The sequence below is a fragment of the Phoenix dactylifera genome, unplaced genomic scaffold (assembly GCF_009389715.1).
Source record: "Phoenix dactylifera cultivar Barhee BC4 unplaced genomic scaffold, palm_55x_up_171113_PBpolish2nd_filt_p 000842F, whole genome shotgun sequence".
Taxonomy (NCBI): domain Eukaryota; kingdom Viridiplantae; phylum Streptophyta; class Magnoliopsida; order Arecales; family Arecaceae; genus Phoenix; species Phoenix dactylifera.
The window spans coordinates 150,078-172,942 of record NW_024068207.1 but is presented as its reverse complement, the minus strand read 5'-3'; the positions used below and the strand labels follow the sequence as shown (position 1 = coordinate 172,942).

The window sequence follows — 22,865 nt, the reverse complement described above, 5'->3', positions numbered from 1 at the left end:
GTTTTATACCTACATAAATGGAGTGGCATTAACTTTCTGTTCTTATAAATAATCATGAATTTATCAACTCAAACGGGCAACATCATCTCTTGGTTTTATTTATGGTTATCTTTTTTTTGTAGGATTTGTCTTCCATAAGATAATGCAATCAAGTGTTTGAAACACATTTATCGAAGACTTGGCTTCCACTTTTTTATATATAATTTTAAGGAAAGACATCCTCTTTACTCTTCCTTTCCTCTTTATATGGAACTTGACTAGTTATTAGCTGCAGAAATGCTTCAGAGGGAGGAAGGCTGTTGAAACAGCATGTTTAAAGGTGCGAGAGCAATTCTCCTTTGCTTTTGGTAACCGTTGCCAAAAGGCAGATTGGTAGGTTGATTCTTATCTTCAGATTATGTTCTCAATACTATCTACCTTTGCCATATATTCTTCTTGCATTTCTTTTTTCTAATGCTTTGTTCTGTGAAGCCAGGCGTTGTTTTGGTCCTGATTCAGAGTTTCTTCGCCAGTTGCTTTTCTTCTTTACTGCCAGCAACAACGGTGATGTCACCATCCTTCTGGAGGCATGTCAATTGTTGCTCCAATATGTTCACCATAATGGTAAGCCTAACAGGTGTACTGACTATTTAGCCCATCAGTACCTTGTCTTAACTATATCTTATTTTGATAACTAGAGCCAAGTGTTCGCAGTTCATTTCACAATTCACATTGTTCCAAACATGTGACAACAGCTGTCACATGTTGAGCCATCTCTCACAAGCTATGGATCTGTGTTCGAGCTTGTCAGATTCAATTATTCTGTGTTTTTACTTCGAATATCTACCTGGAGAAACAGTAGAATAATGCACAGGGTTTCTTGTATTTTATTATATTTAAGAGGTATATCCACATCATGGTACTATTTAGATTCTTGATGTAAGTGTAAATTTGATTTTTGAACTGAAAGGTAATCATGTATAAAACAGTACACAATACTCCTTATAGATGAACATTACCATATTTGAAAGACAAAGCAGTCTCACAAAAGAAGAAACCAGAAGCTAGTTTTTCTAGCTACTCCTGAAAGTGCCGTTTTGACTAGGAGAGGCACTTCTCAGATGATGTTATCACACACTTATTTTTTCAGGAAGTTCTTTATTAACTTTAGAAATTGTAAAAGGACTTTCCTTAAGTAGCTTCAATTATGCCCTAAACTATGAAAAGAACTGTGTTATTCCATTCAATGTTCTTCTTCTTCTTCTTGCTCCCCTTCTTCCTCCTCCTCGTCTTCTTACTTCAGTCATCAAATTAGAAGAATTGTTAATTGGAAACTAAAGATTCATATGCTCGATGATGGAGTGTATGTACCAATAAACAGAAGAATGTTTGAATTTTGGTACCAACTTATCCTCTCTCTAACTAAATTCATATTCCAGTTCTATGCTGCCGATGTAACAGTGTTTGACTATAAACAGGTATGCAACAATTTTGAAGCTTCAATTTATAATTAATTTGGACACATAGGTGAAAATCCGACGTTTCGAATCGGATATCGAACGGGAGAGCCTGAACTTCGGGTTTCACAGACTTTTGTTTCCACCAGTCCTAAAGTAGTAAACATGGTGAATCTGTCAAAAACACCATGAGGTGCCACGAGAGTGGAATAAATCCAAAGTCGAAGACATATTGATTAAGAGTTAAACATGCAGGAAAATATAATGGTGGTGTCAAGTCTGTCTGGTATGGAAGAAGAAAATTGTATTGTGTTCCCCTTTCTTTGTAGTTTCATAACCTAGCTTGCTGCTGCTGCTGGCAGATCTCATATTGGGATATTGCATTTGTTGTTTTGTGAAATCTAACTTATATTGCAGTATTTTTATGTCTTTTTTGCATTCCTTTCAAGGGAGAAAAAATCAAGGTTTTGTTAGCTGTCTCAATATTTCATATCATGTAGGACTCGTTTGGTTCATGGGAAAAGAAGGGGGGGGTGGTCAACAGGAAAACAAAGAAATAACTTTTGTTTAGTTGGAGTTTTCAAAGGAGAAGGATGGAAAAGTAGCATTCCCATAGGAATAAAATTTCATGTTTTATGGGAAAGAAAAATCCATGAAAAATATGAAAAAGCTACTTTTCCACCGGTTGGAAATTGGAATCTTTTTTCCAAAACTATCCTTAAGCCATCAAAATCCACAGATAAGATTTTTCTCTTTATTAAGGGTATAATGGATATTTCACACAACTTTTCGAGCAAGGTAGATGCTCAATCAAACATAAGTCACTCTGGAATGTACTATTTTTCCATGGCCAACTAAACATGCCAAGATCATTTTTCTAGGCATCTTATTTTCAGGAATAAACTTCCTAAAAAAAATATTCCGGTGAGAGAAATTTTTTTTTTGCGAACCAAACGAGTCTGTAAAGTTTTCACCAAAGGATGAAACAAAAAGACCAAAGAAAATTGCCTTTACTATGAACGATCTTTTGCACTCGTGAATTCTTATTTATTTATTTTGAACTTTTTAGTCCATGCCAAAAATAACAAATGTGAATCCTTAAATGCAAGATCCGCCGTACCGGTTGGCAGACGCGTCGGTACCGACATATGGTATGCTTGGGCATGTCGGTTCCATACCAACACACCTATTTTTTAGTTTTTCAAGTTCAATTAATTGGTAATCAAATTTTTTCAAAATTTTCAATGATTTTAAATCTAATTTGATGTTTTTTTGAATTTTTTTTGATGTTTTTTGATTTTTTTTTGATATTTCTATGATTGTGGTTTAACCTAAATGATGCATCTTGTTGTTTTAGAATGATACAAAACATAAAATGATTAGTGAGATGTTGCATACTACAAGAAGCAATATGAAATATTCTTAAATCAAGTAGTGAGGTAAAAAATATAAAATAATACAATCAATTACATATATTTAAAGTGCAATATACATACCGATATTTAAAATCTCGTCGAGTGGCGATGCCTTTCGTAGATATTCGGATCATTAGCATAGTCAGGAGGTACATCGGCCCATCCTTCTAACCAAGCGGCCTTGTAGTCTTCTATGTTTATCCCATAAGGAACGCGCTCTGGATTATAAGCACTCTTGAATCTCTTGCTGAAGCTCTGGCTCTGAGAGGTATCCTCTAGCTGATAAAATGGTTAGTAAAACGACTGTGAAGGAGCCCATCCAAATAAGTCGGCAGCAAAATTCAATCCGTAAGATGCTTCGAGCTACGTAGGATAGTAGCTACTGGAAGATGCCTCGGATGCACCATATCCATATCCGTATCCGTATGATCATAGGTTGCCATGGCTGCGGATAATAGGATCCAGTATACGACTCAGAACCTGATATGTCTATGGATTCTACTCCACATGCGAGGTCATCTACAACTGCATTGTGCTCTTCTGAATGATCTTGAGGTGCTCGTTTTCTATATGCAATTGTATCCTCGTGGGCTCCACTAGATCGTGCATCATGGTTCCTATCTTGTGTAGCATGTATAAATTGGGACTCATCAGTGAATCAAAGACCACTCTGCAGCTGTCTCATAAATGGTGGTCTCATCTTATCCACTCTTCCTGGCCAACAAATCCATAACCACTAGAACTACTACTCCTGATCTCTAAATCTAAGTGAATTGGCTTTTTCTCCACACTTTCTATTGGGGCTGCAAATGTCTTTTGTTTTTCTTTTTTGGTATGTTGAGCACCTGTCTGCTTATCCTTCGTGCCACTCGCTTTCTGCTTACTCTTTGTGCCACTTGCTGTCTGCTTACCTTTCGTGCCACTCTTTATCTGGCTATATTGGGGAATGTATGTCACCTTCCTGACCGAGACGACCGGATAGCTTAGTGGCCTCGTCTAAGCATCTCTCAATCATGAAGGCGTCCTCGCTCATCAAGCTCTGGCTCCTGCTGCTGGCCCATAAACCATCCTATTATAGGATCATCCTCACATCAATGAAAGCACTATGGATCAGATTCGTGTACTTAAGCTCTACTTCCTCCTGAATGTACTTCAGTCTCAATCTTAGATTATAGTAAACATGTGCAAGGTTGGTGAGACGCTTCTGTGTCAAACGGTTTTTCTGCTTACTGTGGATGAGGACGAAGGTGGACCAGTTGTGCTTATAGCTACTAGAGGAGATCGTCTATAAGAGGATCCAGATAGCTAGCCTCTTAAAATTTTTTACGCACTAACCAAAATAAATCCACCATTCATCTGCAAAAATATTGAATTTTTTTTATAAGATTGTATCATATTAGTAACCATCTAACGCCAAGTAAATGCCCTCCTGATGTGTAATATATCTGAATTCATACTTTTCTTACTTCCGGCAGCTGTCGAGACTCCAAAGCTGTCAGTGTCCTCTCTAAATATTTTGGTCTGTAAAAAAGAACCATGTTGTAGTATTTTAATAATTGAAGATACTAGTTAACTTACATGTTATTTAAGTTAACTTATTTCTTCTAGACATAGTGCCGCAACTTTTGAATCAGGCTCTATCTTGTAAATCACATTACGTAGAGCGGCCGAAGCTTGTCATCCATATTGATTCCAGCTATGATGTACTGAAACCTCGGTTTAGGTAGTATACTGCAGATAGAGTTCGTTAATTATCTTAGTAAAATTGTACAAGTACAGAAGCAGTCTAATTTTCAATGTTCTTACTTACCTGCTAGATACAAGTCTCTACTCATCTAGCATTCCCACCGCCGCTCAATAATGTTGATATACTTTTGGGCATACATCGAATCTGCCTTCTTGATCTGAATCTTTGCCCTCTCCATTATATGATACAAGAAGCCCATCTAGGGGTATCTTTTGCTGTCCATGGCCCGAAGTACTTCATACAATGGTCTGATAGCCTTCACTATCGTAGTGTCTTGTTGCTAGAATGTCTGTATTATCACCAAGTTCTTGACAATGCTTATTGGTCCTCATATCTGTACTTTTCTGCCACTCGAGGCTGACAGATATCTGATGTAGTACTGCTTTCCTCTTAAGAAGGCTATCAAATGCAACGTAGTTGGTAGCAAATTATGTGACTCCTAGTCTCAAGATCTCTTTCTTTCTGATACTTCTTTATCAGTGAAAAAACCTATGTATGGTTATAAATATATCTATTGATGGTTTGGGCTGTTCCATTATTTGCTGCACTCTATGAATCTTCGCAATGTCCATCAATATGAGGTCGATACAATATGCAACAGATGGGGTCTAGAAAATATTTAGCCGTCGCTCCATCAAGATCTCTCCGACGGCTTTATATTGTGGCCCATTATCAATGATGACCTGCACAACATTCTTCTCTCCTATTTTATCAATCACTTTCCTTAATTTGAGGATGTACGTGGCGTCATGCACCTGATGGGAAGCATCAATCGATTTATGGAAGAAAGTCTTCGTATCACAATATGTTAAGAAGTTGATAATGCCTCGCCTGGTGGGATCGATCCAATCATCACACATCACCGTTAGTTTATATGTGGGCCACTTGCTCTTGTATGAGGCAATCCACTTCTTTAGCTCTTTAATATTGTCAAAAAGCTCACCATAGATGTTCTTCAGTCTTGGAGGATCTACACCGGGATCGACAATCTGTATGAAAAAATGATAGACCTATAGTACGTATTGTCTACCATATTCGCTAGGATCTGGCTAAAATGGAACCAGGATCCAATAGCTCGCCACATATCCTTCTTCAGTATTGTGTCAATCCTCTGCTGCTTCGAATCTCCACTAAGGAAGGCATGTGGATCTAAATCATGGATGTTGCTCCTGCTGAAATCTCCTTGGATGACTTTTTTTTCGCTACCAAAAGCTCCCAATATAGATGCAATACGGCCATCGCCTCTGCTAACGACCTTACTGACTGAGGTTCTCTTGAATTCTAAATCTGGCCTACTGCTTGCAGAATCGAAATCCGACTCATAATACGAGAGCCCAAATCGAGCCCTATGCTTGGCCACCTCATTCTGCTGCCACTAATCATCCAGGGTCGCTTGCATGGCAGCCTGGATCTATGCTGTCTCGTCATCTGGAGCAGACGCCTCCTCTGACTTCCTCAAGTGATAGGAAGGGCGCTCTGCCGTTCGACGGTCCACTCTGCCTTCCTTTTGGAAACTGTCCTTCGCTGCTTTGAAATTAGCGAAGTGCTTCTTCATTAGTTGTCGAACTTCTTGTGGGCATTTCCGACATATAGATATGTCGAAATAACCACCAGCTAAGTGTTGCTTCAACTTGGTTACTCCTCCCTTAAACTCTATGTTGTACCAGTTGCACTTCCAATGGTGCCAACCCGAGAGCATTTGTCCATGATCCCAACCAATATCACGCTCTGGTTTCTTTTTCTTTGATGGTTCCATTTCTGACAGTTTATTAAGTACGCCGGTTTATCAATTATTTAAAAAATAGCAAAATTTTGTTACGATGAAGATAATCTTTTTATTTCAAAAAATATATCCAATTTGTCCAATACATAATACTAATCTTTCATATTTATTCATTATAATATTTTAATAATTTTTAAATTTAAATATTCTTTAAATATCATAAATTCCTTTATAAAATACTTCTGAATTATTCAATATGTACTACTAATTTTTTATAATTTTTGGTATTAATTATATATTTTTAGTTATTTTTTAAATTTAAAAATAATTTTTTAACATAAATATTAAAAAAAATTAATTTCAGCTCATATTCATATAGAACTCAATAATGGATGTTACATATATTTTTGTAGGCTTGTGGGTATGCATTTAAAACTATGTATTTCTTTTTTTTTCAAACTTAGGCCTAGGTCACTGTGTGCATGATCGCATCAAAACTTGAATAAATAGAAACCAAATTTTTCTGAAAAGTAGCTTGCATGCCCCTAAATACGCTTCTGATTTTACAATTTTTTTCATTTTATTATATATATATTTTAATTATTTTTTAATTCAAAAATATATTTTAAATTTTTAAAAATTATATATAATAAAAAATAAAATTTTTTATGTCATCGTGTAACTCATCCATAGATCTACAACATATCGTAATATCAAGCCTAAATCGAAAATTTTGACATGATTTTTTCTGATTTTGTAAATTTTGAGCTATTTTTCGAACCCAAAAAAATAGAGAAAATGAGATAGGGGAGAGGAAGTACATCTTATTTAGGTTTGGGTCTTTCTTCAATCGTGCTGAATCAGTATGATTTTGCAAATGGGGAGGAAGGTCTAAAGTAAACAGAGGAGAAGATGCTGGAAAGGATTTTCCAACACCTTTTAACAAAAGAAGCAAAGGGGGAGGGGGCCCGGCTTCGAACTGGATCGACTCGGTGCGAATCGGATGGTTCCCACCGAATTCGAAAGGAACTAGCCGGTTCCGGCCAGTTCCAACCCTTTTCAGCTGGTTCCGGCTGGTTCAGAACTCGTTCCGGCCGGTTCGGATCCGGAACCAAATTTAATGGAACCGAGTCGGCTCCGTATGGGCTGAACCGGACGGTTCAGTCCGGTTTGGCCAACCTTGCTTAAATGTATATTAGGAGTTTTAGTTGTATTTAATCGAAAAATCTTCTAGATTAGTATCTCTTGCTTAATATTTTTAATAAGGGAATTTTATTTGCTTTGTTTATATTACCATGTACTACTCTGCATTATGGTGCAAGATGGTCAGCTAATACCATAATTTTCTAGTCCAAAGCACTACATCATCAACAAAATCTGCAGCAAATGGTAAACATTATGCTTCTACCCTACTATAAGTTAATCATATGAGTTATTTGCCGATGGTTGCTGCAAAGAGCTAAAGCAATGATGGAGATAGGGGTAGTTTGACGGATCTTCCATGGAAATGTGACAAGAAACTAGATGTGCTGGATGCATGGTATGCTGAACCGGCCCGTACCAGCCAGTCCGGTCTTTGACTAGTCTGATTATGCAGTGAAAAATGGGGCTGGAACCAAGCGGTACGGAGCCCGTACCGGCCTGAACCAACCGGCATCGGCCGGTACAAGAGTGAACCGGACGGAACCGGACTGGTTCTGTCCTGTTTGGCCAGTGCGAACCGGCACCGAAACTTATGGCATTTAAATGCCCCGCGCGCACACTGTGCGCTGTTGGCCGGTTCGGTACCGGTCTGGTAGGCGACCGGTACGCTTACTGGTACCGGTACGGCATACCTTGGCTTGATGCCAACTGAAATCATTGGCCAATTCTAAATTCTCTATCACAACCTTTTTCTGTGCTGTCTTATGCATTTCCCTTGTTTTTTCTTGCTCAACATAATTCTTAATTTTGTATTATATTGTCCCTGAATTTTTTGTTGTAGATTCCCAAGTCATTTGGTTTGGCTCTCCACTGTTTGAGTGTAAACTATTGGATTTGTATACTTTCTTTGATTTTGTTCCGACCATTGTCATTATTAGTTTTACAAATAATCCACTCAATATATCTTGATAAGTTAAATAATTAGGTGAATTATCATAATTTAAGATAGGAGAAAATGTTGATTAGCGTGTTTAATATGGGAGTTTTAGTTGTGTTTAATCGAAAAATCTTCTAGATTAGTATCTCTTGCTTAATATTTTTAATAAGGGAATTTTATCTGCTTTGTTTATATTACCATGTACTACTCTGCATTATGGTGCAAGATGGTCAGCTAATACCATAATTTTCTAGTCAAAAGCACTACATCATCAACAAAATCTGCAGCAAATGGTAAACATTATGCTTCTACCCTACTATAAGTTAATCATATGAGTTATTTGCCGATGGTTGCTGCAAAGAGCTAAAGCAATGATGGAGATAGGGGTAGTTTGACGGATCTTCCATGGAAATGTGACAAGAAACTAGATGTGCTGGATGCATGGTATGCTGAACCGGCCCGTACCAGCCAGTCCGGTCTTTGACTAGTCTGATTATGCAGTGAAAAATGGGGCTGGAACCAAGCGGTACGGAGCCCGTACCGGCCTGAACCAACCGGCATCGGCCGGTACAAGAGTGAACCGGACGGAACCGGACTGGTTCTGTCCTGTTTGGCCAGTGCGAACTGGCACCGAAACTTATGGCATTTAAATGCCCCGCGCGCACACTGTGCGCTGTTGGCCGGTTCGGTACCGGTCTGGTAGGCGACCGGTACGCCTACTGGTACCGGTACGGCATACCTTGGCTTGATGCCAACTGAAATCATTGGCCAATTCTAAATTCTCTATCACAATCTTTTTCTGTGCTGTCTTATGCATTTCCCTTGTTTTTTCTTGCTCAACATAATTCTTAATTTTGTATTATATTGTCCCTGAATTCTTTGTTGTAGATTCCTAAGTCATTTGGTTTGGCTCTCCACTGTTTGAGTGTAAACTATTGGATTTGTATACTTTCTTTGATTTTGTTCCGACCATTGTCATTATTAGTTTTACAAATAATCCACTCAATATATCTTGATAAGTTAAATAATTAGGTGAATTATCATAATTTAAGATAGGAGAAAATGTTGATTAGCGTGTTTAATATGGGAGTTTTAGTTGTGTTTAATCGAAAAATCTTCTAGATTAGTATCTCGTGCTTAATATTTTTAATAAGGGAATTTTATTTGCTTTGTTTATATTACCATGTACTACTCTGCATTATGGTGCAAGATGGTCAGCTAATACCATAATTTTCTAGTCAAAAGCACTACATCATCAACAAAATCTGCAGCAAATGGTAAACATTATGCTTCTACCCTACTATAAGTTAATCATATGAGTTATTTGCCGATGGTTGCTGCAAAGAGCTAAAGCAATGATGGAGATGGGGGTAGTTTGACGGATCTTCCATGGAAATGTGACAAGAAACTAGATGTGCTGGATGCATGGTATGCTGAATCGGCTCGTACCAGCCAGTCCGGTCTTTGACTAGTCTGATTATGCAGTGAAAAATGGGGCTGGAACCAAGCGGTACGGAGCCCGTACCGGCCTGAACCAACCGGCATCGGCCGGTACAAGAGTGAACCGGACGGAACCGGACTGGTTCTGTCCTGTTTGGCCAGTGCGAACCGGCACCGAAACTTATGGCATTTAAATGCCCCGCGCGCACACTGTGCGCTGTTGGCCGGTTCAGTACCGGTCTGGTAGGCGACCGGTACGCCTACTGGTACCGGTACGGCATAGCTTGGCTTGATGCCAACTGAAATCATTGGCCAATTCTAAATTCTCTATCACAACCTTTTTCTGTGCTGTCTTATGCATTTCCCTTGTTTTTTCTTGCTCAACATAATTCTTAATTTTGTATTATATTGTCCCTGAATTCTTTGTTGTAGATTCCCAAGTCATTTGGTTTGGCTCTCCACTGTTTGAGTGTAAACTATTGGATTTGTATACTTTCTTTGATTTTGTTCCGACCATTGTCATTATTAGTTTTACAAATAATCCACTCAATATATCTTGATAAGTTTAATAATTAGGTGAATTATCATAATTTAAGATAGGAGAAAATGTTGATTAGCGTGTTTAATAAGGGAGTTTTAGTTGTGTTTAATCGAAAAATCTTCTAGATTAGTATCTCTTGCTTAATATTTTTAATAAGGGAATTTTATCTGCTTTGTTTATATTACCATGTACTACTCTGCATTATGGTGCAAGATGGTCAGCTAATACCATAATTTTCTAGTCAAAAGCACTACATCATCAACAAAATCTGCAGCAAATGGTAAACATTATGCTTCTACCCTACTATAAGTTAATCATATGAGTTATTTGCCGATGGTTGCTGCAAAGAGCTAAAGCAATGATGGAGATAGGGGTAGTTTGACGGATCTTCCAGGGAAATGTGACAAGAAACTAGATGTGCTGGATGCATGGTATGCTGAACCGGCCCGTACCAGCCAGTCCGGTCTTTGACTAATCTGATTATGCAGTGAAAAATAGGGCTGGAACCAAGCGGTACGGAGCCCGTACCGGCCTGAACCAACCGGCATCGGCCGGTACAAGAGTGAACCGGACGGAACCGGACTGGTTCTGTCCTGTTTGGCCAGTGCGAACCGGCACCGAAACTTATGGCATTTAAATGCCCCGCGCGCACACTGTGCGCTGTTGGCCGGTTCGGACCGGTCTGGTAGGCGGCCTGTTCGGCACCGGTCTGGTAGGCGACCGGTACGCCTACTGGTACTGGTACGGCATACCTTGGCTTGATGCCAACTGAAATCATTGGCCAAATCTAAATTCTCTATCACAACCTTTTTCTGTGCTGTCTTATGCATTTCCCTTGTTTTTTCTTGCTCAACATAATTCTTAATTTTGTATTATATTGTCCCTGAATTCTTTGTTGTAGATTCCCAAGTCATTTGGTTTGGCTCTCCACTGTTTGAGTGTAAACTATTGGATTTGTATACTTTCTTTGATTTTGTTCTGACCATTGTCATTATTAGTTTTACAAATAATCCACTCAATATATCTTGATAAGTTAAATAATTAGGTGAATTATCATAATTTAAGATAGGAGAAAATGTTGATTAGCGTGTTTAATAAGGGAGTTTTAGTTGTGTTTAATCGAAAAATCTTCTAGATTAGTATCTCTTGTTTAATATTTTTAATAAGGGAATTTTACCTGCTTTGTTTATATTACCATGTACTACTCTGCATTATGGTGCAAGATGGTCAGCTAATACCATAATTTTCTAGTCAAAAGCACTACATCATCAACAAAATTTGCAGCAAATGGTAAACATTATGCTTCTACCCTACTATAAGTTAATCATATGAGTTATTTGCCGATGGTTGCTGCAAAGAGCTAAAGCAATGATGGAGATAGGGGTAGTTTGACGGATCTTCCATGGAAATGTGATAAGAAACTAGATGTGCTGGATGCATGGTATGCTGAACCGGCCTGTACCAGCCAGTCCGGTCTTTGACTAGTCTGATTATGTAGTGAAAAATGGGCCCGTACCGGCCTGAACCAAGCGGTACGGAGCCCGTACCGTCCTGAACCAACCGGCATCGGCCGGTACAAGAGTAAACCGGACGGAACCGGATTGGTTCTGTCCTGTTTGGCCAGTGCGAACCAGCACCGAAACTTATGGCATTTAAATGCCCCGCGCGCACACTGTGCGCTGTTGGCCGGTTCGGTATCGGTCTGGTAGGCGACCGGTACGCCTACTGGTACCGGTACGGCATACCTTGGCTTGATGCCAACTGAAATCATTGGCCAAATCTAAATTCTCTATCACAACCTTTTTCTGTGCTGTCTTATGCATTTCCCTTGTTTTTTCTTGCTCAACATAATTCTTAATTTTGTATTATATTGTCCCTGAATTCTTTGTTGTAGATTCCCAAGTCATTTGGTTTGGCTCTCCACTGTTTGAGTGTAAACTATTGGATTTGTATACTTTCTTTGATTTTGTTCCGACCATTGTCATTATTAGTTTTACAAATAATCCACTCAATATATCTTGATAAGTTAAATAATTAGGTGAATTATCATAATTTAAGATAGGAGAAAATGTTGATTAGCGTGTTTAAATAGTTCACCTTTGTACAACAGTAATCAAATGAAATCCAATGGCAGTTTGTTGGAAATCACAGACATCAAGGTTTTGGATTGGGGAATGTTGTAATATTATATATATCATGAGAAGGTTATCCCTCTTTTCTTAAACTCTGTATCATACCAGTTGTACTTCTAATGGTGCCGATCCGAGAGCATTTGCTTATGATCCCAACCAATGTCATGCTCTGGTTTCTTTTTCTTTGATGGTTCCATTCCTGCCAGTTTATTAAGTACGCTAGTTTATCAATTATTTAAAAATAATAAAATTTCGTTACAATGAAGATAATTTTTTTATTTCAAAAAATACATCTAATTTATCTAATACATAATACTAATTTTTCATATTTATTTATTATATATTTTTAATAATTTTTGAATTTTAAAATATGTTTAAATATCGTAAATTCAGAAAATATGTTTTCTACTGCAGAAAATACTTTTGAATTATTCAATAAGTACTACTAATTTTTTATAAATTTTGGTATTAATTATATATTTTTAATTATTTTTTAAATTTATTTTTTTTAAAATATAGGTATTTAAAAAAATTAATTTCATCTCAGATGCATATAGAATCCAATAATGGATGCTACATATATTTTTTTAGGCCTGTGGATATGCATTTAAGGCTATTTATTTTTTATTTTTTTTCAAATTTAGGTCTAGGTCACTGTGTACATGATCACATCAAAATTTAAATAAATAGACACCAAATATTTTTGGAGAGTAGCTTGCATGCCCCTAAATACGCTTCTGATTTTACAATTTTTTTAAAATTTTATTATATATATTAATCATTTTTAATTCAAAAATATATTTTTAATTTTTTAAAAAATTATATATAATAAAAAATAAAATTTTTTATGTCATTGTTTAGCTCATCCATAGATTACAATATATTGTAATATGAAGCCTAAATCAAAAATTTTGACACGATCTTTCCTTATTTTGTAAATTAGCTATTTTTTCGAGCCCCGAAAAATAGAGAACATGAGATAGGGAAGAGGAAGTACACCTTATTTAGGTTTGGATCTTCCTTCAATTGTGCTGAATCGGTGTAATTTTGCAAATTGGGGATAAGATCTAAACTAAACAGAGGAGAAGATGCTGGGAAGAATTTTCCAACATCTTTTAACAAAAAATGCAAGGGGTAAGGGGGGTTGGTTCTGAACTGGGTCGACTCGGTGCAAACTGGACGGTTCCCGCCAAGTTCGAAAGGAACTAGCCGGTTTTGGCCAGTTCCAGCCTTTTTCGGTTGGTTTCGGCCGGTTCGGAACCCGTTTAGGCCGGTTTAGATCCGGAACCAAATTTAATGGAACCGAGTCGGCTCGGTATAGGCGGAATCGGGCGGTTCGGTCCGGTTTGGTTCGATTTGGCCAACCTTTCTTAAATGTATATTTGGGGTTTTAATTGTGTTTGAGCGGAAAATCATCTAGCTTAGTATCTCTTGCCTAATATTTTTAATAAAGGAATTTTATTTGCTTTGTTTATATTACATGTACTTCTACTCTGCATTATGGTGAAAGATTGTCAGCTAATACTATAATTTTCTAGTCAAAAGCACTACATCATCAACGAAATCTGCAGCAAATGGTAAACATTATGCTTCTACCCTACTATAAGTTAATCATATGAGTTATTTGCCAATGGTTGCTGCAAAGAGCTAAAGCAATGATGGAGATGGGGGTAGTTTGATGGATCTTTCGTGGAAATGTCATAAGAAACTAGATGTGCTGGATGCATGGTATGTTGAACCAGCCCGTACCGGCCGGTTCAGCCCGTACCGGATCAGTCCGATATTTGATCGGTCTGGTTTTGCAGTGAAAAATGGGGTCGAAATTGAGCGGTATGGGGCCGGTACAAGAGTGAACCAGACGGAATCGGACCGGTTTCTTCTGATTTGGCCAGTGCGAACCGGCACCGAGTCTTGTGGCATTTAAATGCCTATGGCATTTAATGCCACAACGGGATGCTACAACTTGCTGTGGCATTGTGGTTGTGGCATTTAATGCCACGGCGCGCCGCGCGCGCATTGCGCGCTGTTGGCTGGTTCGGTACCGGTCCGGTAGGCGACCGGTATGCCTACCGGCACCGGTACGACATACCTTGGGTAGATGCCAGCTGAAATCATTGGCCAGATCTAAATTCTCTATCACAACCTTTTTCTGTGCCGTCTCTGCATTTCCCTTGTTTTTTCTTGCTCATCTGGTTTGGCTCTCTACTATTTGAGCGTAAACTATTGGATTTGTATACTTCCTTTGATTATGTTCCTACCATTGTCATTATTAGTTTTGCAAATAATCCACTCAATGTATCTTGATAAGTTAAATAATTAGGTGAATTATCATAATTTAAGATTGGAGAAAATGTTGATTAGTGTGTTTAAATAATTCACCTTTGTACAACAGTAATCAAATGAAATCCAATGGCAGTTTCTTGGAAATCACAGAGACATCAAGGTTTTGGAATGGGGAATGTTGTAATATTATATATATCATGAGAAGGTTCTAAGAAGTTCCTCCAAATATTTGAAAGGTTGACTTGATTGGAATTGAAGTGCTCTTTCCTTGAAGGGTGAAGAATTTAGAGTGATTGTCATATGAAGTGTCGAGTTGGTGAATATATTGAGTTGGTCATGCTTGCTCGTAGCTGCTTCCTTCTTACAGTGAAGGATGCTTCAACTTTGTCCTTGAGATTTAAGTTAGCATGCCAAAACAGTGCACAGATTGCTTATAGCTGTTGCTAAACATAATGCAGCCAATCTAGAAAGAGATCAGAGATGGGGATAGAGGCTGAGGGGTGGGGATTGGGTTTGACAGCTACCTGTTGTGATTTTTAATCTTGTGCTTGCTCTCTTCCTGACATGTTTCTCGTTAATTGCTTCTCTTAGATCTCTGTTAACCAATCAAAAGATGCACGTTTAGGTGTTTGCTCTGATGGCATATCTGGTTTCAATGACATCCTCTGCCTTTCTTTTTCTCCCTTGACAAATTAAATAATTACTTTAGTGCTTCACTTCTTCTTATTTTGCCTTTTCTTGACTTCTTGTCCAATGTTCTGTTGGATTCTACTATTTTTGTAGTGATTGGTTCACTCTAGTTGGATCTTTTGTTATTGCTGACATGATTTTCTTTTTTACAGGGAATATTGTCTCTTTGCCGGCCTGGATTACTCTTCAAAACATTTTCTTGTGGAGCATAGAGTAAAAAAACTTGCATATATCTGTCTGCAAGAAATCTATCAGAATAGGCGAGTTACACATGTCATGCAGTTTTTGAAATAGCTGCTTGGGCCTTGCAGTAATGAGCACTTTTAATTTTTGTTTCCCATGCCTTTTAATCATTTAGAAGTGAGGTTTGGAGAATCTAAATGTCTGGTACGTCTTTGTCCTTCAAATTTGTACTTTCGAGCTCTGTATTGATAATAATGGAAAATATAATTGGAAAAAAAACAATTTTTTCATCATCCACATCAAAAGGATCTCGTTGGCTTATTATTAAGTTCATTTAAGATTGTCCTTTCACTGAGGGTAGCTGTCATTGAGTCAAGTCCTGATTGTTTGCTGTTAGGATGATGCATGCACTGGTTCTGTGACACTGAAAACCTCATATGGTGGTTATCGGTCCGCAGGGCCGGCCCGAGCCCTAGGCGACCGAGGCGGTCGCCTAAGGCGTTGGCCCAAAGAAAGGCCTCCGGGAGGCAAAGAGAAGATAACCACAGAAGGAAGGGAGAAGGCAAAAAGGCACCGACTTGCAATGAAATAAAGAGAGGAGAGGAGAGAAAGAGATTGAGAGAGAGAGAGGGGGGGGGGGAGGGAGGTTCCTTACCTTGTTTTCTGTGTCTGACCGTGACCAAAAGGAAGCAAAGGCCCCATATAAAAACGGGAACAAGAGCTGGCTACGAGTCTTCCCCCTCGATGGAAGGGACGTGGAGAGTTTCCTGGCCTGCAGAGGGGCAATTTGGGAAGTTGGGGACAGTAGTTTTGTTTTGGGCGGAGAGAGAGAGAGGAGGGATTTGGTTGGCTTGATACACTTGTCTGAAGCCACTCTTATCTTTCATCCCTTCTCTTTTTTGGTTTTGGTCTTGGTTTTCCTTCCCTCACATTACTCGTGATCCAGCTGGGCCATCAGCAAGAAAGATAGGGGGATTGGAGATGGACTTCTTGGAGGGTGGAGATCCTTTTAATTTTCTCCTCTCTGTTTCTTCTCCCCTCTTGGGTGGTAGAGAGAGAAAAGGAGAGAGGGGGTTGAATGGCTGCTGTGCTGTGATGTTGCAGTTGCTGCTTGGGTACTCACTTGAAGGGGAGATGGTGGGATGGGACTTTTATTAATTAGATGGAGTGAATTTCCCATAATGCCCCTACTTTCTCTTATAGAGAGGTCCCTTTCTGGACAAATTTTTTTCTTTACCTTGACCACGAAATGCCATGGGATAACCTTTTCCTATTCCGCTCTTGCTTGACATGGTAAACAGTATTGCCAAGCATTATCTCAGTTATTTAATTAGTTTCATGGCCTTCTTTTAGAGGAATTACTTTTCCATGCTTCCATTCAAGAATTATATTAAACTGAAGAGGCATCTTGCCTATCTTTATTAGATTCATGCATCTTTGTTGAAATAGTGTACTTGACAGCTATATATTTCCATATCAATTTTTTAAGTATTTTATACTTATAAAATTTTTTTTTATTAAAAAAAAGGCCTCATTCACTGAATTCGCCTTAGGCCTCCAAATGCATTGGGCTGCCCCTGTTATCGGATCATCCATCATAATTTTTTTTCTATGAAGTGGGATTTTGAATAGAAAGTAATGCAGGCTGAAGCCTAAGTCAGATTTAAAATTTAGATTAGTATAACTCTATAAGTGTATAACCAACAGTAGGTAAGGATGTTCCATTTGTGTAGGAAATTTGGTCTTGTTAACGACAATGAAGTCCTTGATCTCCTAGCACAACATTCTATAGTGTCCGGTTGAAAGTTAAGTATTGATATTTCAATAAAAGTACTCAAGCTATCATTATGGATTAGACATTTTGTGAGAGTTTTGTAAATGAATTTTGGGATATATATTTTTTTAAATGGCCTTTTCAAGTGAACTGCTAGTGGAGATTTTGATGGTTATTAGAGCTGAATTCATCTTCTATTAACTTAAAAATAGAATTGCTTGTTACTGTTCAACATCTTGCCTTAATATATATAGTGGTGGTCTAGATATATTTACCATGCTATGCCCAAAATATCTACAGAACTACTGTTTTTTTTTAACTCTCCATAAAACTGTAAGCATTCTTGAGTTTTCCATGCATTAATTAATTGTTTCTGCAAACTTTTGATACAATGTTAATTATTTTTGTTGCTAGAGCTATCTATAATGCACATATTTACATGTGAGTCCCTTTTTACGTGGCATCGGTTGCAATTCCTGATCTTATTTTTTTTTTCTCTTTGTGTAGGAGTCATTTGAAAAATCAAATTCTGATGCCATCCTAATACTCTAGCATGCCTGCAATCATCTTGCTAGAAACAGTAGTTTGTTTAACAAATCCCGATCTTCCATGGGTCTGCAAGGTTATTGATTATCTCCTGCAGAGAAAAGTTTTCTCTTTGTTGCGTGGCATGCTCCTAACTGGTGTGGTAAGCATTTTATTTTAAATTATATACCAAATTACATGTTACAAGATGACATCAACTTGATTAGTACACATTATGTACAAAGAAAGAAAATAGCCAAAATTGTGTAGTGCCTTTATTTGTATCCTCATGCTGTGATCTTCCTGATAGAAATGTCTTTGATGCAGCAAAATGTGAAGACTCTAGAGTCCCGTGAAAGTGTATCTTCCTTGGAGCATGTTCTTATCCTAATTGCTTCACATATTTGTCAGCATCCATGTTGTTGTTCAAATGTTGACCCACAATGGAGTTTTTCCTCACAACTTCTTACCATTCCTTTTCTATGGCATCGTCTACCATACTTCAAGGAGGTAAATTTCTTCAGGATATCTATGTAGATGTATATATTAGGACAATGACTTTTAGAATAGGCGCTTCTGTCAGTAGAAATTTCTGGAAGGGAGTCAGAGCCATATAAGTTGGATGATGTGGTAAAGAAATTCTTCATGTTAAAATTTCACCATGTACAACCATGATATGTTGAACCGGCCTGTACCGTACCGGTCCGGATCCAGACCGGTACGGTTTAGCTGTGGAAAACGGTACCAGGCCCGTACCGAGAGAACCCAGCCGGAGCCAGGGAAGAAGAAGAGAAGGAGAGAGCGAGCGAGGGAGGGAGGGAGAAGGAGAAGCCTCTGCCGCGCCCCCGCGGCGAGAGAGCGAGGGAGGGAGGGAGAAGGACAAGCCTCCACCGCCCGCGGAGGGCCGCGGGGGCGCGGCGGAGGCCGCGGTCGCAGCCGCGTCCCCTGTTTCAAAAGAAATAGGGGACGCGACAATGGAAAAAAATTTGAGGCCGACTTTACTTAAAAAATTTCAATTTTTTTCCGCGGTCGCGTCCCCTGCTTCAAAAGAAATAGGGGACGCCGCCGCGGCCTCTGCCGCCCCCCTGCAGGCTCTGCCGCTGCCCCGCAGCCTCCACCGGCCCCCTATGGCCCTCTGCGAGCGGTGGAGGCCTCTCCTTCTCCCTCCCTCCCCCGCACGCTCTCTCTTTCATCTCGTCTTCTCCGGCTTCGGCTCTCGGTACGGGCCCGATACCGAAATGGTACCGAGAGCGAGGAACCGGTTCGATAGGCCACCGGTACGCCGGCGGTACCGGTTCGGAATATCTTGTGTACGACTACATTAAATTGTTCTTGAACTAATCTGAAACCTATTTTATAGCTAATTCTGAAGTAAATTATGAAATTTCCTACAACTGATAAAAAATTAAGATTTGAGCTACACACTTTACATTAATTCCTTCAGAAAAGGAGTTAATGATTTACAAGCAATGATGGACTGTACAAATTCAAGATCCAAATTATTGAACATGATTTATACTAAAAAAATGATTAAAAACCAAAATTCATGTTTTTTGGTGGTCTCTAAACTAATCATCAAGAAGGTGCTCAAATGGATGATTTTAATAGCGTGATGCTATGTTTTACTATCATTTAATTATCAAAACCTAATGAACTTATCACACATGTTTTAAGATATGTAGATCATGATCCAAAAATGGATTTTCAACTTCTGTGTGCTATCATCTATTTTATTACACTAGTGCAATTGATACTATTCATTTTTGTACTGACTTGATCTATAGTTTAAAAACCACCAAAATGTGCTAATTCTGGTTGCTAGGCATTTTTTGTGGTGTAGCTTATATTCAATGGTTTGGATCTTCAATTTAGATGACATGATTGATTTTAAAATTATTAAGTCCTTCTACAAGGAGTTAATGTAAATTGTATAATCTAAGTCAAAAATTAAAGGTCTAGTTATTGGGTGAGTGTAAATTATGTTGTTAATTGTATGTGTGAAATCTATCAAGTTAGCTACAGTGACTAGGCTTGAGTGGCCATAAAAAAGTTATACCTTCTTTGCATGCCAGTGGTTTATTCACAAGCTGTTACTTTGGTCTTATATTAAGTGTTTCTACTTGGATTAAGCTATTGGTGTTTCAGGGTTTTTCAACCAAGGGACTGGGCAAATATTATATTCATCAGATGGCATCATGTTTGCCTAATCATGTCCGTGTCCTTCCGAATGATGCAGCACTTGAATATCCAGGCTATGCCTGCCTGCTTGGAATTCTAGAGGCTGCTGGTGTTGCTTTGTCTGAACGAAACTGTGCTTCTAATACAGTAAGGGGCCTTTAAAAACTTGTGACTGGGTTTTAAGCTGTTTATCATGTGAATTGCTGTTCTTTTGTATATGATCTAGGAAGACTAATTTTGTTGCTTATATTGTCAACCCTTTATTTTATTTTATGTTCATATGAAGGAAACACTAATTTTTCATACGTTTGCTTTACATTCAAGATTAAAGCATGTCCCAAGCTTACTGCCATTTTTCATACATACTAAAAGAACAGTGTATTTCACAAGTAATTGCATCACTATATGCTTTGCTTGTTGAAAAATGAAATATGCAAATTAAAGTGAAGATTGTAGAGAAAGAATAACTCGTATAGTTGAATGAACCTCTCAAATAATTTTTGCCACTAGTTAATTGAACAGAACTTTGAGATAGAGAAAAGGAACTTTCAGTATAGTTCAATGAATTTCTCAAATAATTTTAGCCACTAGTTAATTGAAGATAACCATGCCATTGCTGTTAGTGGTCAACTTGGACATTTATGGAAACAATGCTGGTTATCTGTCTTGATCTCTTATAGTGGCCTTAAAGTTGTATTTAGTAGTTGAAATGCATACTTTTGACCAGTCCCCAAAATTACGATTCCATTAGACTTAACTCAATTATGAGTTACATGTTATCTTGATAAAAATGCAGTCGTAGCTTGGTCATGACCTATACTGGTTGACTATTGGCAGCTGATAAATGTCATGGCACTTAGACCAAGCACCTGTGGCATACTTATATTCATAAATCATAACCATTGGTAATGATCATATTTCGTAATTACGAATTATTGCAGATTGTTAGTCAGAAGTTGTAAAATAAATTATTTAATATAGTATTGTTTGTCAATTGTTATTATTATTTATTTGTGTTTATAACCCAGTTCTTTAAATATTATTTGCAATTTTACATGTTTATCATTTCGACAACTTCCAAAACAATTTTCTGGACAATATTCTCCAGGCTCTAGAGTACTTCAAATGCTTGATGTTAGGCACATTTGTAGGAATTATATTACCAGAGTACCCTTCAAATAACAAGTAATTGCATTGTCTTGCTAGTCATTCCAATATTTTTTCCCTTGGTCAAAGTAGAAGTTGATCAACTTTCTTCGGCCAATGAAATGCCTCCTCATCCAACTGATGCAAGAGCTAGATTCTCCATTTCCCTCCATTTGCTTATGCCTGCCATCTTGCCTTCTGCCTCATAGCCTAGTGATCTATAGCTTCAAAATTCAAAGCCTTCTTCGTTTGCCTTTGCCATATGTACATCCTTCGGACCCTGACAATACCTTTGTTGTGGTTTAAAACCAGTTGATAATACTGAAGCTCACTGAAGCTCAGCTTCGAGAGGGGTCCTCTGGCTGATAATACTGCTGTGGAGGTCATATCCAAATATGCGGATAGCTAAATCCAACACGTGAGGTCTTTTCTTAAATTCTGTGTTGCACCAGTTGTACCTCTAGTGGTACAAATCTGAGAGCATTTGCCGATGGTCCTAATAAATATCACGCTTTGAATTTAGTTTTTGGAGACATGCATTTTTGGTGGGCTTTTAACTTTGAGTAGTATATGTTACAACCAGATCCCCTTGATGCTTATTACTGCTATAATGAGATTGCTTTCGTTCTATTTTTTCCGCCATTTTTTTTTTGGTTTCTTATTCCGGTGTTTTAACTTGTAAGGTTCTTTTAATGTATCTGTGATGAGTGTTCAGAACCAAGTGACAATGATGTAATCATGGAAGAAGAGTTCAAGGAAACTCTGAATATTGATTTGGAAAGACAAATATGCAGTGCAATGGATTTATGCCTTTTTCTGCATTTGGTATGCTACATCTTTATTAATTGTTTTAGCCAATTACCTTCCATAAGGGTCCATTCCTCTCTATGCATATGTGGATTATTGTCTCTTCCTGGAGCTGAAATTTACATTCTGAACAGGTGCGCTTTGTTTAGAGATACATTACATGCTGATATTTCTGATAGGGATGGGCCATCCAGTGAGGAGGTGGAAGCTATAAGTGCTGTTTGTGCTTTCCTTCATGTTACATTCAGTACACTGCCTCTTGCACTCATGATGACTGGACTAGCTTACAGAACTGAGCTTGTTCCTGCACTTTGGAATTTCATAAAAGGATGCCGTGAGAATACCAGATGGCCAATATATTCTAAGCTAACAGCACATTTACCTGGAGATACTTCAGGTTGGCTATTGCCTCTGGCTGTTTTCTGCCCAGTATACAAGTAAGGCTGCTTATCTGATCTTGATATTGCTCAAAAACTATTTGTTTCTATGATCTTTTGTTTTTCTTGCCCCTGTTCCGTGAATGTGTTGTCATTTCCTTACATCAAAAAATTGGAAGGTTTGCCTGCTAAAAAAGCTTCAATATAGCATTGTAACTGGCACATTACTCTATGATCTATCAGGCATATGCTGATGATTGTCGATAATGAGGAGTTCTATGAGCAGGGGAAACCACTCTCACTGAAAGATACTAGATCTTTAATTGTAATTTTAAAGCAGGTAATTTGTTATTTAAAAACTTCATTATGAATGTTTCTAGAGTATGAT

General features: G+C 38.1%; 1 protein-coding gene and 1 pseudogene across 2 annotated transcripts; both read left to right on the top strand.

Moving 5' to 3' along the window:
- The window catches only part of LOC103697813, a 98,666-nt pseudogene that overhangs the window by 2,629 nt on the left and 73,172 nt on the right, over positions 1-22,865 (top strand).
- LOC120103930 (E3 ubiquitin-protein ligase UPL6-like) lies at positions 17,668-22,374 on the top strand. Of its 2 annotated transcripts, none has more exons than XM_039120619.1 (5): positions 17,668-18,132; positions 18,297-18,479; positions 20,115-20,294; positions 21,977-22,118; positions 22,235-22,374. In XM_039120619.1, exons 1-4 carry the CDS (start codon positions 17,998-18,000, stop codon positions 21,995-21,997), a joined length of 519 nt encoding a protein of 172 aa, XP_038976547.1. In that variant the 5' UTR covers positions 17,668-17,997; the 3' UTR covers positions 21,998-22,118; positions 22,235-22,374. The 2 variants fall into 2 exon arrangements, with proteins under 2 accessions (XP_038976547.1, XP_038976546.1); XM_039120618.1 differs by having other exon boundaries at positions 17,669-18,132; positions 22,009-22,118.